At 38.1% G+C, this 19,039-nt stretch overlaps 2 protein-coding genes across 4 annotated transcripts in view; one reads left to right on the plus strand and one right to left on the minus strand.

The window, feature by feature from the left end:
• Nucleotides 1-19,039, plus strand: part of ZC3H12B (zinc finger CCCH-type containing 12B) — a 349,800-nt gene that overhangs the window by 117,486 nt on the left and 213,275 nt on the right. The window lies entirely within an intron of this gene.
• Nucleotides 5,674-7,024, minus strand: LOC107534900 (tripartite motif-containing protein 60-like). The gene is given in 2 exon segments (XM_016210179.2): nt 5,674-6,037; nt 6,039-7,024. Coding segments are annotated over 2 exon segments (1,338 nt in total). The 5' UTR covers nt 7,013-7,024.

A 19,039-nucleotide genomic window follows, 5' to 3' on the forward strand; every position in this document is an offset into this window, starting at 1 on the left:
GTTTGTAATCCATGAAAATGGTGTATCGCTCTATTTATTTAAACCTCCTTCTATTTCTTTTATCAGTGTTTTGTAATTTTTAGTATACTGGTTTTGCACTTATTGTTAGATTTGTAAATAAGTGTTTCATGAATTTTGTAGCTATTGTAAATGGCACAGTTTTGTTTGTATTTAATATTTTACTGGTTCATTGGTAGTATGTGGAAATATAAAAATATATTTTTGAATTGTATATAGATCTTGTATCCTGTGACTTTAATAAAACTGTTTATTAGTTTTAGTAATATTTTTGTAGATTCCTTGCAATTTTCTAAGCTGTTTTAGAGTAGAGAAAGTTTTACTTATTTATTTCCAATCTTTATGCCATTTATTTATTTTTCTTGTCTTATTGGGTGTGTTAAGATCCCCCATATGATGTAAGAAAAGGGGTTGAGAATGTACATCACATGCTTGTTCCCGACTTTAGGTAAACTTGACAAGCAGTAAACTGCACATATTTAAAGTGTACAATTTGACAGCAATCAGGTCCAGCAATAAATTAAAAAGATCTTACATCATGATCAAATGAAGTTTATTCTTGGGATGCAAGTTTGGTACAAGATTGGCAAATCAGTAAATGTGATACACTGCATAAACAAAATGAAGGATAAAAATCACATCATATCAATAGATGCAGTAAAAGCATTTGATAAAATGCGGCACCATTTATGATAAAAACTCTGAATAAAGTAGTAATACAGGTAACATACCTCAACATAATAAAAGCCATATATGAAAAACCCATAGCCAACATCATACTCAATGAGTAAGAATTAAAAGTGTTTCCTTTAAGATCGGGAACGAGAGAGGAATGTCTCCTTTCACTACTCTTTTTCAGCATTGTACTGAAAGTCCTAGACACAGCAATCAGACAAGAAGAAGAAATAAAAAGCATCCAAATGGGAAAGAAGTTAAACTCATTATTTGCAGAAGACATGATACTGTATATAGAGAACAATAAAGATTCCACCAAAAAACTACTAGAACTGATCAATGAATTCAGTAAAGTAGCAAGATACAAAATAAATATCCAGAAATCAGTTGTATTGTTATAAACGAATAAGGAACTATCAGAAACAGAAACTAAGAAAACAATCCCACTTACAATTGCATCAAAAAATACCTAGGGATAAATTTAACCAAAGATGTAAAAAACCTGTACTCAAAAATTATAAGACATTGAAGAAGATACAAATATTTGGAAGCATATACTGTGTTCACCTATAGGAAGAATCTACATAATTAAAATGTCCATACTACCCAAAGCAGTCTATAGATTCAATGCAATTCCTATCAAGATACCAATAGTGTATTTAACAAAATTAGAACTAATATTCCAAAATTTTATATGGAACCACAAAAGGCCCTGAGTAGCCACAGCAGTACTGAGAAAGAAGAACAAAGTTGGAGGAATCATGCTACCTGATATCAAACAATACTACAAGATCATAGCAATCAAACAGCATGATACTGGCATAAAAACAGATAAGTATAGACCAATGGGACAGAATAAAGAGCCCAGAAATAAACCCATGCTTTAATAGTCAATTAATAATTGACAAAGGTGGCAAGAACATACAATGGGGTAAAGATAGTCTATTCAACTAAATAATGTTGGGAAAATTGAACAGATACATGCAAAGAAATGAAATTAGAGCCCCTTCTTACACCATACACAACAATAAACTCAGAATGGATTAACATCTTCAATGTTATACTCAAAACCATAAAAATCTTAGAAAAAACAGGCAGTTAAATCTCAGACATTTTTCATAGCAATATTTTTTCTGATATATCTCCTTGGGCAAGGGAAACAAAAGATGTTCGGAAGTGCACTAAGCCATGCCCCAGCCATGTGTATTTGTTTACTTGATGTGACTGGTGAATGCAAGCATTTACTAGACCTATTCAGTATAAATTTAAAATTACTGAAATATATATAGAAAACTTTTGTGTGAAATTAAACTTTTCATGCATATTTAATTGTAATTACACAAACATGTTTACATAAGTAAAAATAGGTTAACGAATTTGTCAATTTTTTAACATATGCATTCAGAAAACCTACTTTATTATATAACGGTTGTTCATATTGAAAATAATAATATAAGAATTAACTCTTTGTTCCAAGTACTCACAACTGTAAATGTGCTTTTCCCCCATCCTGTATATGGAGCCTTTGAGGGGTAATTAGGTCATGAGCATGGATGGTATTAGTGTCTCTATAAGGAGAGATACCAGAAGGTTTTCATTCTCCCTTTCTCTCTCTCTCTCTCACTATCATGGGAAGATACAGTGATACTATAAGCTAGGAAGCAGGCCTTCACCAGACAAGATCTTTTGTAACTTTCATTTGGGACTTTATAGCCTCCAGAACTGTGAGAAATAAATTTATGTCTCATAAGCTACTCAGACTATGGTATTTTTTAATAGTAGCCCAACCTGACTAAGACAGAACTTGGTACTGAAAAGTAGGGTACTGCCATAAAAAAATACCTAAAACTGTGCAAGAGGCTTTGAAACTAAATAATGGGTCAGGGCTGGAAGAATTTTGAAGTACAAGATAGAAAAAAACAATATTGCCATGAAGGAATGCTAAAGGCAATTCTAGTGAGAGTTCAGAAAGGAAAAAGAGTTGGAGAGAAAGCTTCCTTCTTCTCATGTACATAATCTTGGTAGAAATATGGAGAATAAAGGCCATTCTGATGATGTCTCAGATACAAATGAGGAATATGTTATTGAACAATGGAGAAAAAGCAGTGCTTGTCATAAAGTGTCAAATAACGACTAAATTTTGTTCACCTTATAGTGTTTGGTGGAAGGTAGAATTTTTGAGCAATTAATTGGATATTTAGCTGAGGAGATTTCCAAACAAAGTGTTGAAGGAACAGCTCAGTTTTCCCTGACTACTTGTAGTAAAATGCAAGCAGACAGAAATTAATTAAAGAAGAAATTGTTAAGCAATAATGAACCAGAATTTAAAGATTTGGAAAGTTCTCAGCCTGTCCATATTACAAAAAATGAGAAAGCATGTTCTGAAGAGAACACCAAGTGTGGGGTTGACATACATTTGATAAAGAGATTAGTATGGCTGTGAACCAGGGACCTTATCAGCCACATCAGCAGGAACTGGCATTTTGAACTGAAAGGGACAGACAGGATAAAATGAAGGGAAAATGTTGTACTTCTTAGACTTGCCAGTACAGGACCATAAAGCTATTCAGTTGGGAGCGGGCACTGTTCTTCAAGAAAAGGGAAGAATGATTAATGACCCCAAAGGTGATTCAGAGACCATCAAGGCCATTACCTTAGTTTCAGCAGGCCAGATTGCCTCCAACCAAAGCCATGGGAGTGAGACTCCCATCCAGCAGAGCCCTGGCAGAATGACTCCTGCCTGGCAGAGTTGTGGCATGGGCAGGGTCCCTGCAGAGAGTCATGGTATGGGTGGTGCCCATGAGGATTATAATGGAACGCAAGTTTATATGCCCGATGCACATTAAGACCAACCACTAAAGCAATGAGTATGCAAGTAAAGAGTTTATTTTTGAGAGGCAGCCAAACTAGAACACAGCGAGAAAGCCCAAATTTGTCTCCCCAAGAGATTTGAAAGGAGTCTTTATGTGCAAAGGGAGAACTAAGTGATTTAGAACTAAGTGATTCTAAATCTGATAAAGGAATTGGTGATTTAGTGTAAAGGACAGTTTTACAGGACTCTTGCTTCAGTTCTTCTGTGTTGACATGGTATCTAAGGAGTCTTCTCCTGTTATTGTAGACTTAAGTCTTTACCCCACACTATCTCTAGATTCAGTTAGTTTCTTGATTCCTGCAAAACAACTAAATCAACATCTTTAGTCTCTAATGTTATTAACATCTGTCTTTAAGTCACTTTGGTACAGCATTGTTATTTATCCTTACATTTTTGGGAACTGGTTATTGTTCAAAAAAATCAGATTGTTGACTGAGATTTTATTTCAGTAAACCATAAAACTTGCCTGGCTGGCATGACTCAGTAGTTGAGCATTGACCTATGAACCAGGAGGTCATGGTTCGATTCTCAGTCAGGGCACATGCCAGGGTTTCAGGCTTGATCCCCAGTAAGGGGTGTGCAGGAGGCAGCCAATCGATGACTCTCATCATCATTATTTTTTTTTTTCCAAAGTAAAACTTTATTTCCAAACATTGTAAGCAATACACATACAGGCTTCCAAACAGAAGCATGTTCTAAAATAGATGCAAATACATGGAAGCATGCAACAAACTGACAAATCTCAAGGGAAGGAGGGTTGGGGCATGGGAAGAGATTAACCAAAGAACTTATATGCATATATGCACAACCCATGGACACAGACAATAGGTAAAGGACTGAGGAGGGGGCAGGATTTGGGTGAAAGGAGGTAAAGAGGTAGGAGGGGGACATCTGTAATACTTTCAACAATAAAGATAAGTAAAATTTAAAAAATCAGTAAAGGAAATGAGAAAGGAAAAATAAAATAAAATGCTGGCAATTTCACATAATGTTAAAACTAGTAGGTGATGTTTGGAGGTTATACAGGGGTTGTCAAAGGTAGGTTTACAGCCCTTGCTGGGTGGTTCAGTTTGTTGGAGTGTGGTCTAATACACCAAAAAGTTTGTAGATCCAAATCCCAGTTAGGGCACATACCTAGGTTTCAGTTAGATCCCAGTCAGTAATAGGCAACCGATTGATGTTTTTCTCTCACATCAATGTTTCTTGCTCTCTCCCCCACCTTCCTCTCTCACTATATCAATAAACATATCCTCAGGTGAGGATTTTTTTTTAAGTAAGTTTACAGTACTCAAAATAGTTTATTCTTGTATTTTTATTAATTATTGTATTATTTGTACCACTACTTTAAACTTACTTTTGCTCACTCCTGTATATGAAAACGACTTTATAAAATATGAGACAAAAGCAAAACAATGAGAATTCCAAAATATTTATATGAAAAATAATAAAAAGTAAATAGAATGTGTTCCTTATTAAAACTTCTGATTTAGGTCAGTTAAATCTACAACATAGCCTCGGTAGAACTCAACAAATGCAGCACAAAGCTGAAAGGGCACCCTTGCCTAAGGAACCAGAGCCTATTACAACACAAAGCCAGAGGAGAAACCCCTGGTGGGGGTGCTTCACATCTGGATAATCCTGCTCACAATGCCAATGGTGGTGACCAGGTTACATAGTCAGGATGAAACTCATCCAAAATTTGTTTCAAATGTTACGACTGAGGATGACTCATCACATTCCAGAAGAATATGAAAAAGTTTATTACTCACATGATGAGGTTTTGGCGGGAGAATAGGGTGGATCTCAGAGTAGGTCCCAAAATGACTGAGAAAATGGACTACTTTGTGCTGTTTATGGTGGTTACTGGGTGCTGTTGGTGGGAGCCTGCTGGCACAACTAGGGGTTTGCTTGGTTGGAACCTCCCACCTGCACCAAAGGCTTTCTCATCAGCTTTCCCAGGCGTAAGGTAAAGGGAGGAGAGAAGGGTGAGTCCTAAAAGCTTTCAACAGTCAAACATCAAAACTGGAATCAGAATCTGTATTACAAGCATTCCTTCCAATAACAAGGGAAGAAAATAACCACATACTAAATTTCCTCTAAGTTGTTCATCATTCGTCTCTGATACTGATTGAAGAAGGTGCACTAGAGAAATAAGGCATAAGTTTTTCTGTAAACATATCAGTGAGTCTATACAAGTATGACCTGTTATTCAAATTATAAAATGAAACCTCTCCCAACTCATAGTCCAGAAAAATGCCAACCCACATGGCATGTCCTCTAGGGCATGTTCCACATATACTAGCACAAAGCTCAATGTGTCTGCAGCTATTGCTTGGGGATGGTGATATAAGACTATTTCTGAGGGAAGATTCTTTACACACACCTAAGGACCATTCACCTGTGCCTCTTACTTCTACCTGCCAAAAATGCCTGCCAGCATCAAATCCCTCAGAACTTAGGACAGCTGGGTAAAAGTAAGTGCCGGGAATTATAAAGACCATCAGGTGTCCTATATGTCATGCCTTTTCTATCTCTTGTGATGAGACTTGAATGGGCAGTTTCAGGATCCAGGGTCAAATCTACCTGAAATGTGCTGATCATTTTATGCAGACCAAAATAATGTGGGTGGAGAGAGCAACTCTCCTTCTTTAATTCATATGTAAAGACTGCTGGGCTCTCTAGGTTTTCATACCTGTTGTGGATACTTTCAATACCTGTGAGTAAATCCAGGTCTGTCTGCAAATACTTCTCTGCTATTTCACTTAACAGATTATTTAGCATGAACATATGGTTTGAAATTTGCCTTCCATTTTCAGTTAGTTTCTCTTCAACATCCTTCTCTTCTGTAAGTAGGCTCGCATTAATTTCATCGTGCTCTACTTCTAAGGAACACTTAAGTTCTTTACATTCATAGTGCAATTCCCTCCTCCAATTTTCCATTTTTTTCTGTACTTCAAAAGTTTTTGCAATTTGGTTTTCATATTCCGTTTCAGCATCTTCAACCTCCACCATCAGGGGCTCAATGTAGCTTTTGAGCTTCCTCCTGTGACGAGCTGCAGCTTCCTCAATGGGTACCAGGGCCTGGTCCTGGTGGTCTAAGGAGACCTTACAATGGGGACACAACAGCTCCAGAGCCTTGTCACAAAAAGGAGTCAAAACCTCATTGTGCTTCTCACACAGGGATTTTTCCCCCTGCAGTTTCTTCTGGCTTCCCCTGGTGGGAATCTGCTTAACAATATCAATCATGTGACATAATTGGGTGTTCCTCTTGAAGTTCCTGTCAGGACAGTGGTGGAGGCAGACAGGACAGGGAAAGATGCCCAGTAGATCTTCCCAGCACTGTTGGATGCAGGAGTCACAAAAGTTGGGCCCACACTCAATGGCCACTGGATCTCTCAGGTAACCCAGGCAGATGGGGCAGCTGGCCTCTGCTTGGAGCTCGGCCATGGAGGCTGCAGAGTTCACTGTGCAGTGAAGGTGTCTCTCTGAAGACACTCTCTTCAGTCAATGTGATCCCCCACAAGCTAGAAAAAGTGAGAAGCTGATGTGTGCTCAGTTTTTGCTCACTGTGGAAGGCAGTAGGAGCTTCCAAGAAGAGTCCCAGCTGCCACCTGATGCCCAGTCTCCCTGTCACTCTCTCCTGTATTTAATGTCTTTTCCCCCAATTAAAAGATGGGCTGTGGACTCCTTGTGATAAAAAACCCAGCACAATCCAAGTTAAAAGTGGTTTCAATTACAATGTACAAACCTAATTTCATTTCATCTTGAAATACTTGACCAAAATTTAATTTGGAAGTTGGATATCCGAACTTTGGACTGGCTTCTGCGGGGGGGGGGGGGGGGGGGGGGCAGTCTTGTGGGATCTGATGCTGTGGGTTCTGATTCAATTCTAGGTAGATAATTTCACCCTGTCAGTGTCTGCTGCTTATTGGAAAATTGCTTGGTGGCGCATAACCCCTATTTGGATGGTTTAATTGTAGGTGTACTGATTTTTCTCAACACTATTAAAATATCAGTAAATATTTAATCTTCAATTAAGTAATCAGCCCCGCCAGCATCTATCCCCAGCAGGGGGCATACAGGAGGCATGATCAGTGACTCTCATCACTGATGTTTCTCTCTCTCTCTCTCCCTCTCACTTCCTCTCCGGTCCTCCTGCAGCCTCCCAAACCACTGATTTGGGTGATTCTCTCATCGCCTTTGCCACCCACTATGATGAGGTGCGGGCGCCGGGGCAACCTCAGCCCCACCTCAGTGTAGGTCTCCAGGGGCAGCACCACCATCTTGATCTTAGCTGCTTAGCTTAGCCCTGGATTCTGGTCTTTTCTTGAGTCCCTCTCTCTCGTCATTGATGGTTCTCTCTCTCTCTCTCCTTCCCTCTCTCTGAAATCAGTAGAAACATATAAAAAATAAACCATAAAACTTAACTACAGTTAATAGTCAAGTTTCTACATTTCTACCTTTAAATTTAAATTTTATTCTTTAGTTAAGTTGTGGCTTCAATACCCACTGCCTTTTGTTCATTCCTCATTCTTGAGGGATATGGCGTGATGATCATTCTAGCTAGAAGTCTGCTGGAATGGGGCGAAGATCAGGATTAGAAAAATAAAACTGCTTAGCTTTTATTTGAAAATATTCCTTAGTTCTTGGTTTAACATGGACATTCTGCATTACCATAATTTTTATTCCCTTCTTGACAGTCCTGGTTTTAGTTTCAGAGATGAAATATTTAGAAGCATACACACTTTGAAGATTAGGAGATGTAATATAATAAAGACTATCATTAAAATGTATTCTTGTAATATCAAACAAAAGAATTCCCCTATTCCAGAAGGTAACCAGGAAAAAAGATCATATAATGGGTCTTACTTTCTTACATCCTGTAACCAGGTAGCCTTCTGGACAATTCTGCCTTATTTGAGTTTCAACTTCTCTAGAAATGTTAATGTAGGTGCAGTGTGTTATATTAGCCACTATGCATACTCTCCTTTGTTTTGCCAATAAATAATCTAGGTATATTCTATTGTCAAGAACACTACGGGTTAGTAAATTCAAGGAAGTTTGTTGGGATTCTTGACAGTATCCTCAGCAATTTGTTCAATAGTGACAGAAAGGTTGCGAATTATGCTTTTGTTGACATAGACTCCTGCACTTGGTATGAGAATGCTGTATATACATTACCCTATGCTGTGCTCATATATAGCTAACATTTCTCTTTTAAATGGAAGGGCTATTGGAGGTAGGAAGATGATGCTTTCTCTTGTACAGGGAAAGAAGTGTTATAAAGTGTCCTAATAAACTTTCAATTTGCCAGCTATCCAAACAATGATGTGCCCAACCCTATATCTGGGGGTTACTCCCTATACCATAAATTAAGCTGTAAGCTGGGGGAGCATAAGTTATTTTATCAAGAGTAGTTTCAGCGATTTCCCCATTTTTATGGAGTTTAGAAATGACATTGTCAAACCATGGATGAAAATTAGTGCAGGCTTTCCAAAGTCTACTTACATGATATACAACTTCTTGGACTTTGGGGCATAGATAGGTATCATTTATTTCATTTTAACAAACTTGTCTATAGTACATTTTGCAGGATTTTGAGTATGACATTTGTTAACTAGGTAAAGGAGAGATCATGGAGGGCCTGAAGTTAGTTGTCCTGCAATAGAGAGCACTTCAGATAAGTTAAAGCAATGTGAGGGGAGATTAATTGCACCTGAAAGGTAATAAAATTCAAGGGGAAGAGGTTATAATAATTTACAGTATCTTGTACAGCTCTAAAATTAGTTACTGGCACTCCTAAGTGTATACATTTTTCTTGAACTGTTTGTAGAATCATGACAAATCCAACAATGACTCAAATTTCCACCATTGGCTACACTTTGAGATAACTAATGTGTTTTATCCAAGCCCACAAATTGGAAATACTTTAAAAAGTAAGGAAAATAATTAAATCAAGCATCCTATAGCTTTGTAATATTATAAGTACAAAAAAATCATTCAATCCCTCTAGGAGGAGACTATTAGATTGTAATAAAAAAAAATTAGAAAACTGAAAGCAAAAAGAAGGTATAAAAGTCCACAGGAATCATGCATTGGGCTTTACTTAACTATAGATTCCTTTAGTTTAGCCTTCTGAAAGAGTAGTTTTAAGTTTGTTAGAGGCTCACTGGACCAGGTCTTTCCAGTGTCTATTTTCTATTAGAGAGTCTGATAGTATTTGCTTCACTTGGTTGTTGTGAACCCACAGCTTGACTTCTCAAAGTTTCACTGGAAAGTGGATGACTAGCAGCACCTTGTATGGTCCCATTCAATGGGGCTGTAGTTGGTCTTCAAGGTGTTGACTTCTCTAGGATTTCAGTAGTACCTGATCTTTTGGACTTGTGTGGCATGTGATATAAAGCCACGTCTGTTGGGTACAGTAACCTGCTGGGAGCAAACATGAATAGCAATTAGAGTGTTTCCTAATGATTGAACATATCTAATAGTCCAACCCTTTAATGTGTACCCCATTGATATCTCTTGACTTACCTGAGGAATATAAGAAGGGTCTAGCACATAACATTTCATATAGGAGTAAACCATGCCTACTTCCAGGGGCCACCCTTATCCTCAATAAAGCAATGGATGATGCTTTACCCCAGCTAAATTTGTCTCTTGGCAAATGTCAGCTAAAGTCTTTTTTTATTTGTTTTTTTAAATATATTTTTATTGATTTCAGAGAGGATGGGAAAGGAAGACAGAGAGAGAGAAACATTAATGATGAGAGAGAATCATCTATTGGCTGCCTCCTGCAGGCTCCCTACTGGAAATCGAGCCAGAAACTTGGGCATGTGCCCTGACTGGGAATTGAACTGTGACCTCCTGGTTCATGGGCCGACACTCAACCACTGAGCCACACCGGCTGGACTAAAGTCCTTTTTAAGATATCATTCATTTTTTCAGTTTTTTCCAGTTGATTGTGGTTTCTGTGAAGCATGTACTTTACAGTGGATATTTAAATTTTTAGATAACTTTTGCTATGAAAGCTGCTCCATTATCACTTTGAATGGTTAAAGGCAATCCAAACCTAGGTATAATTTCCTTGAAAAAGGCTTTAATTACATTGGAGGCTTTCTCTAATCATCAAGGCAAAGCTTCAACCCAGCCTGTGGAGGTATCCAAAAATACAAGCTGTCCCAAATGGTATGAGATCCTTCTTCTTTATAGCTGTGTAGTATTCCATTTGGGATAGTATGGAAGGACGCGAAGAATATTATGCTAAGTGAAATAAGCCAGGCAGAGAAAGACAAACATCACATGATCTCACTTATATGTGGAATCTAAAGAACTTAATAAACTGATGAACAGAAATGATTCAATGACATGGAAGCATGGATCAGACTGAGGAATCTCAGAGGGTGGAGGTGGAGAGATTAACCAAAGAACTTATATGCATATATGCACAACCCAAGGACACAGACAATGGTATGGAGAGGGACTGGGGAGGGGGTTGGGACTGGGTGGAATGAGTCATTGGGGAGTAAAAGGGACATCTGTAATATTTTGAACAAAAATTAAAAATAAATAAATAAATGAAAGAAATTAATGTCATTACTTGATGCTGTGACCCATAAAAACTATTTTTAAAAAGTATTTGATCAAATAAAAATTATTAATATTACCAAAAAAAATACAAGCAAGTATCCAAAGTTATCTGTTGCCTTAGGTGTTATGGTAAAATCAATCTTCCAATCTTCCCCAGGTTCCTCTCCCCTGATTTGAAATTTCATTGGAGGTGGAAGTCCTAGTTTTGAATTATTTTAAGCACAAATGATACATCTCTATTATTTTCTGTATAGCTCTTTGCATATTTGTTCTTGTTATGAACTTTCAGATCCATTAAAGAGTGGCATCTTTTCCATAACTTGGACTTTGATGGATGTGCATATCTTCCATGAGGTGTTCAGGGATAAAAACTTTTCCCTGCTCATAGGCTATCCATCCAGTTTTAATATCAGGATTTTGGTTAAATTCCCATTCTTTGGCTCTCTTTAAGTCTTCAAGGGAATATTGCAGGTGATATTTTGTTGAGTCTACTTTAAGAATTAGAGCCATTATTTGACACTTTGGGGTTTTAGTACTGGCTGCTAGTTTGGTCGGCCTGATTGTTCCTCTGGGAGAGTGTACATTCTGCTTTCTGATGCCCTGGGCAGGGAATTATTGCCAGTTCTTTTGGTTTCATTACAGCTTCTAATAAATTTAATGTTTCTAGGATATGTTTAATTTCTTTATTACCTGTAGTTAAAAGTCCTCTTTCTTTCCAAATGGCTCCTTGAGTATGAACCACAGCAAAACAATTTAGAATTGGTGTATATGTTTACTTTTTTGTTCTTATTTAAGTGAAGGGCTCTAGTAAGAGCAATGAGTTCAGCTTTCTGGGCAGAAGTACCTGGTGGAAGAGTCTTTCCTTCCAGTTTTTCCTGATGGGTGACAATGGCATATCCAGCTCTTTGTTGTCCTTGATCCATGAAGCTGCTTCCATCAGGGAACAACTCCAAATTAGCATCTGACAAAGGCTGGTTGATGAAATCAAGTCTGCTAGAGTACCCTTGTTCGCTAACCTGTGACAGGATTTAAAGTAGAAACAGCTTTTAAAGTTACATTAGGATTGTCCAATAGGATGGGTTGGTATTTACCTATTCTACCTGCTGTTAAACAGTACCCCCCTTTTTGTTCTAGTAAGGGAAATACACAATGCAGAGTGTACACTGTGGTTGGTCGACCCAGGTTGAACTTTTCAGCTTCTTGTAGTAAGTCGCAATTAGCAGCAACTACCTTCAAACATGTTGGCCATCCCTTAGTTATTATATCTATTGTTTAGAAAAGTATATGACTGGGTTCCTGATGATTCCCAGAGTCTAGGTTAAAACTCCAAGATTGTTTCCTTGCCTTTCCTATACAAACAAGTCAAATGGCTTTCTTATATCTGGGAGACTAAGAGCCAGGGTAGTAAACAGCTGTTTCTTGATAGTATAGAATGCCTTATGGCATTCTTCAGTCCTGTACAAAGGTTCTTTGTGTTCCCCTTTAAGAGCTTCATAAAGGGGTTTGGCTATTAGGCCAAAACTTGGAATCCAAATTTGACAAAAGCCAACCATTCCCCCAAGTCCCCATAGCTGTTTTTTCATAGTAGGTATGGCTACTCTGACTAATACCTTCCTCCTATCAGGAAGTAGATATCTTAGTCCTTTAGAAAGCTAAAAATCCAGTGGTGGAGAAATCTGGTCCTTCATCTTAAAGACTATATAGCCTCATTCTGCCAGGAAATTTAAAGTCACTGTGGTGTTTTTATTAGAAAACTCCTTTGTTTTGCCGTCAATCATGATATAATCTACAATACTAGAGTAGGATCTCCTCTTCCAATTGGAGATCTCATAAGTCTCTGGCCAAGATCTCTTTAAAAATTGTAGGATCAGAGAAAATCCAAAATGGCAGCAGAGTAGGAAGAAGTTACATTCACCTCCTCCTAGGACCAAATTACAACTAAAATATAGAACAATCAACCTGAATAATCAACTGAACACTAGCTGAACATAAGTCTTATAACCAAGAGTTTACAGAATAAGCCACATTGAGACTGGAAGAAAGGGCAGCAACATGAAAAATGGCCCAGCACCCACCAATGGTGGCTGAGAATCTGGAGGGATATCTCAGGTTTAAAGGTCCCTGCTGAGGAGTGTGGGATTTCAATCCCATGCTGGGCTTTACAGCCCAGCACGACAGAGCTGGAAAGAGGTACCCACATAACACCTGGCTGTGAAAATCAGCAGAGATTCTATCTGCCAGGGAGATACGGGACTCTGCTAGAAACCCAGTTGCCCTATTAAAGGGCTAGTGCATAAAATCTTGCCCCCAGCCATGAAGCCTAGGGACCAGAGGAGGGAGGTCAGATCAAAGAACACTGGAGTCACGTGAGGAGTGATGGTTGAGTGACTCTGGGGAGAGAGCTGAAGGGACCACTGCTAGGGTCCCTGTGCTGAGTCCCTCTTTGACACCACTCACAGATGACATCTTTCTGGGGTAGAGCACACCCCTCCATATAGCATCAGCCTGGGGGAATTAAATAGCCCCACTCTCCCAACTCCCTATTGCCTTGCCCTGCCAAGGCCACACCCTGTCGAGGAGTCAGCTATTGAGTCCCTGGGTAGAGGTCCAGGCAAACTAAAGGGGTGTCAGAGACTGAGTTGTGTAGCTCAGAAGAGGGGGCAATTCCCCCTCTTCCTGCAAGCTTGTCTAGAGCCACCTTCTAGAAGCTTGTCTAGCCCCACCCTCCCGATTCCAAGTGGCTCTACCCTGTTGAGCTAGAGTTCTTGAAGTTGTCTGGCCAGAAACCAAAACAGACTGAGCTGTGTGTCTCTAGAGTGGGGCCCAATTTTCACTTGCACTACTGACTGGTGTCAATGTGCTTGTGCTTTTCTTTACACGGCCAAGTTTTGGCCTGTTTGGACCAGATGAAATTTGCTGGCTTCACTGTGAAAATTCCTTGAGACCTTGCCTCAACACAAACCTGTAGGGATACCCAGTGGGTGGTGGCTGGCATTGGTGTTATCTGGGACTTTTGCTGAGTGGCTTCAGACTCAACACTGGCACTGAGTTTGAAGCTGTATCAATCTGTTAAACAGCACTTGCCCCACTTGGTAACTCACTGAGAATATACTTCATGCAACTTGTGTACTGCCAGAGGCTCTTTCAGTGACTGAGCTTAACAGTCAGTCAGCAGATGGAGGCAGGCAGAAGTGTATCTTAGGGTCCCTTGCCTTTCGCTGACCTTTCACCAAGTTTGCTGATGGTGTTAGTCAGCCTCGATGGGCACTTTGGTCCCTCTCATGCTTGAAAGGTCCAAGAACAATCAAGAATCAACTACAGCCCACCCAGTGTGGCTTAGTAGTTGAGTATCGACCTACGACCCAGGAGATCGAGGTTCAATTCCTGGTCAGGGCACGTACCTGGGTTGTGGGCTCAATCTCCATTAGGGAGCATGCAGGAAACAGCCAATCAATGACTCCATCATCATTGATGTTTTTATCTCTCTCTCCCTCTCCCTTCCTCTCTCTGAAATCAATAAAGACATATTAAAAAAAAAAAAAAGAATCAACTAGAAAAGGAGGGGTCACATAACCCATACAAGGGACATTCCTGGAGCACCTTCCTTTGGTGACAACAGAGACTATGCTACTGAGCCCCATAAGACACCTACTGCATAACCCTATGAAAACTGGGAGACATAGCAGATTTATCTAATACAGAGAAGCAGCCAAAATGGGGAGACAAAGAAACATGCCCCAAATGAAATAACAGGAGAAATCCCCAGAAAAAAAAAGAACTATATGAAATGGAGACATACAATCCCCCAGATACAGACTGCAAAACAATGGTTATGAGGATGCTCAAGGACTTAGGTGGAAAATGGATGAACTCAGTGAGAACTTAAACAATGAGATAGTAAGCATGAAAGAGGACATAGAAAACATAAAAAAGAATCAATCAGAAATGAAGAACACAATATCTGAAATGAAGAATGCACTAGAAGGTATAAACAATAGGTTGGATAAAACAGAGGATCTAATCATTTCAAAGGTTAAAGACAGAGAAAAAAATTTTAAAGCAGCAAGAGGAAGAGAGTTAGTTACCTACAGGGGGCTTCCCATAAGACTGTGAGCTCATTTCTCAACAAACATTTCAAGCCTGAAGGAATTGTCATGATATATTAAAAATGGTTAAAAGAATGGACCTAGAATCAAGACTACTTTACCCAGCAAGGCTATAATTTAAAATTGATGGAGAAATAAAGAGCTTCCCAGACAAGAAAAAGTTAATGGAGTTCATCACCACCCAACCAGCATTACAAGAAATGTTAAAGGGACTTCTTTAAAAAGAAAAAAGAGAGAAACGTAGTTATAAAGAATAAAATGGCAATAACTACATACCTGTCAATAATCACTTTAAATGTAAATGGCTTAAATACTCCAATCAAAAGACATAGGGTGCCTGAATAGATAAGAAGCAAGCCACATATATGTGCTATTTACAACAGACCCAACACAGAACAAAATGCACACACAGACTGAAAGTAAAAGAATGAAAAAATATATTTCATGCAAATGAAAATGAACAAAAATCTGGGTAGCAGTACTTATATCAGACAAAGTAGAATTTTTTAAAAAGGCTATAATAAGAGACAAAGTAAGATATTACATAATGCTAAAGGGATTAATCCAACAAGATGATATAACCCTTGTAAACATTTATCCACCCAAAACAGGAGCACCTAAATATATAAAGCAAAACTTGATGGATATAAAGGGAGAGATTAGCAGTAGTACAGTTATAGTAGAGGATTCTAATACCCCATTTACATCAATGGATAGATTTTCCAGACAGAAAATCAACAAGGAAACAGCACCCTTACATGACAACCTAGTACAGATGGATTTAATTGATATTTTCATAGCATTTCACACAAAAGCAGAATACACATTGTCTTCAAGTGAACATGGAACATTCTCTTGTATAGACTACACATTAGGACACAAAATAAGTCTCAATAAATTTAAAATTAAAAACATATCAACTATCTTTACTGACTACAATGGAATGAAACTACAAATCAATTACAAGAAAAAACCTGAAAAACACAAGAAGGCTAAATAACATGTTTCTAAACAGCACATAGATTAACAATAAGATCAAATAAGGAATAAAAAGTTACCTTGAGACAAATGAAAATGAAAACACAACAGCCCAAAATCAATGGGACACAGTTAAAGCAGTCATAAGTGGCAAATACATAGCACTACAGGCCACCCACAAGAAATATAAAAAATCTCAAAAAATTAAATATTGCATCTAAAGGGATTACAAAAACAATAAGAAACATATCCCCAAATGAGGAAAAGAAATGAACTAAGAAAGGTAGGAGCAGAAATAAATGAAATAGAGTCTAAAAAAAAAAAGTACAAAAGTTCAGTGAAACAAACAGCAAGGTCTTTTTTAGGGATTCAATATATGGATATTGAAGGGACACAAAAATACAAATCCATGACCCGCACAGTTTCCATGGGTTGGGAGAATGGGCATGGGTTTTCTATGTCCTCTGCTCAACATTTCAAAGGCTGAAATCAATGTAGCTGGAGCTACAATCTTATCTGACTCTCAGATTCCAATTCCAACACATTAATTTATTGGACTTCAAACTGTTTTACAAAGCCACTGTAATCAAAACGCCCTGGTATTGGTACAACAACAGGCATATAGATCAATGGAACAGAACACAGACCCCAGAAATAGACCCACACCATTATGGTCAGTTAATATTTGACAAACGAGGCAAGAGTATCCAATGGAGTAAGGACAGTTTCTTCAATAAGTGGTGCTGGGAAAATTGGACAGATACATGCAACAGAATGAAACTAGACCACCAACTTTCACCATACACAAAAATAAACTCAAATTGGATAAAAGAATTAAATGTAAATCTCAAAACCATAAAAATCCTAGAAGAAAACATAGGCAGTAAAGTCATAGACATCCCACATAGTGGAATTTTCACTGATACATCTCTTAGGGCAAGAGAAACAAAAGAACAAATAAACATATGGGACTACATCAAACGAAAAAGCTTCTGCACAGCAAAAGAAAACAGCATCAAAATACAAAGGAACCCCACGGTCTGGGAAAACATATTTGCCAAGGATGTATCTGATAAAGGGCTAATTTCCAAAGTGTACAGTAGCATTTTAAACACCAATAATGAACTAACAGAAAGGGAAATGAAGAAAACTATTTCATTTACAATATGTATCAAATAAAATACCTAGCATTAAATTTAGCCACCAAGGAAAAATACCTATACTTGGAAAATCATTAGACACAGAATAAGGAAATTAAAGAAACAAATAAATAGAACCATATATCCTATTTATGGATAAGATTAAATAACATTATTAAAAAGTCCATACTATCCAAAGCAATCTATAGATTCAATGCAATTCCTATCAAAATACCAATGGCATGTTTGCAGAACTAAAATATCCAAAAATTTATATGGAACCATAAATGACCACAGGCAATAACAGCAATCTTTTTTTTTTTAACTTAACTTAATTTAATTTAATTTAATTTGATTTGATTTGATTTGATTTAATTTAATTTAATTTAATTGGGGGGGAGTTTATTTTCTTTTTAATTTTAATTTTATTTTTGTTTAAAATATTACAGATGTTTCTTTTTCTCCCCAATGACCCATTCCACCCCATCCCATACCCCTCCCCAGTCCCTCTCCCTAACATTGTCCATGTCCTTGGGTTGTGCATATATGCATATAAATTCTTTGATTACTCCACACACACACCCTCCTCCATCCCTGTGACATTCATCAGTCACATTTATGCTTCCATGTCATTGAATCTATTACGTATATCAGTTTATTAAGTTCTTTAGATTCCACATATAAGTGAGATCATGTGATGTTTGTCTTTCTCTTCCTGGCTTATTTCACTTGGCATAATTTTCTCCAGGTCCATCCATACTGTCCCAAAGGGTACGAGAGTCTTCTGCTTTACAGCTGCATAGTATTCAATGCTGTAAATGACCCAAACCTTTTTTATCCACTCATCTACTGCAGGGCACTTGGGCTGTTTCCAGATCTTAGCTATTGTAAACTGTGCTGCTATGAACACAGGGGTAAATATATTCTTCCAGATTAGTGTTTCAGGATTCTTAGGATACATTCCTAGGAGTGGAATCACTGGGTCAAAAGCCAGCTCCATTTTTAATTTTTTGAGGAACCCCCCATACTGTTTTCCATAGTGGTTGCACCAGTCTGCATTCCCACCAGCAGTGTACTAGGGTTCCCCTTTCTCCACACCCTCGCCAGCACATGTCGTTTGTTGTTTTGTTGATGACAGCCATTCTGACAGGTGTGAAGTGATACCTCATTGTGGTTTTAATTTGCATCTCTCTGATGATTAGTGACGTTGAGTATTTTCTCATGCGTTTCTTTGCCATCTGTATGTCCTCTTTGGAGAAGTGTCTATTCAGGTCCTTTGCCCATTTCTTAATTGGGTTGTTTGTCTTCCTCTTGCTGAGTAGTCTGAGTTCTTTGTGCACTTTGGAAATTAGTTCCTTATCAGATACATCCTGGGAAAATATGTTTTCTCAGACTGTGGGGTTCTTTGTATGTTGAGGCTGTTTTCTTTTGCTGTGCAGAAGCTTCTTAGTTTCATGTAGTCCCATATGTCTATTTTTTCTTTTGTTTCTCTTGCCCTAGGAGACGTACCTGTGAAAATTCCACTACGTGGGATGTCTGTGACTTTACTGCCTATGTTTTCTTCCAGGATTTTTATGGTTTCATGACTTACATTTAAGTCTTTTATACAATTTGAGTTTATTTTTGTGTATGGTGAAAGTTGGTGGTCCAGTTTCATTCTGTTG

This window comes from Miniopterus natalensis, chromosome X, assembly GCF_054644295.1.
Source record: "Miniopterus natalensis isolate mMinNat1 chromosome X, mMinNat1.hap1, whole genome shotgun sequence".
NCBI lineage: Eukaryota > Metazoa > Chordata > Mammalia > Chiroptera > Miniopteridae > Miniopterus > Miniopterus natalensis.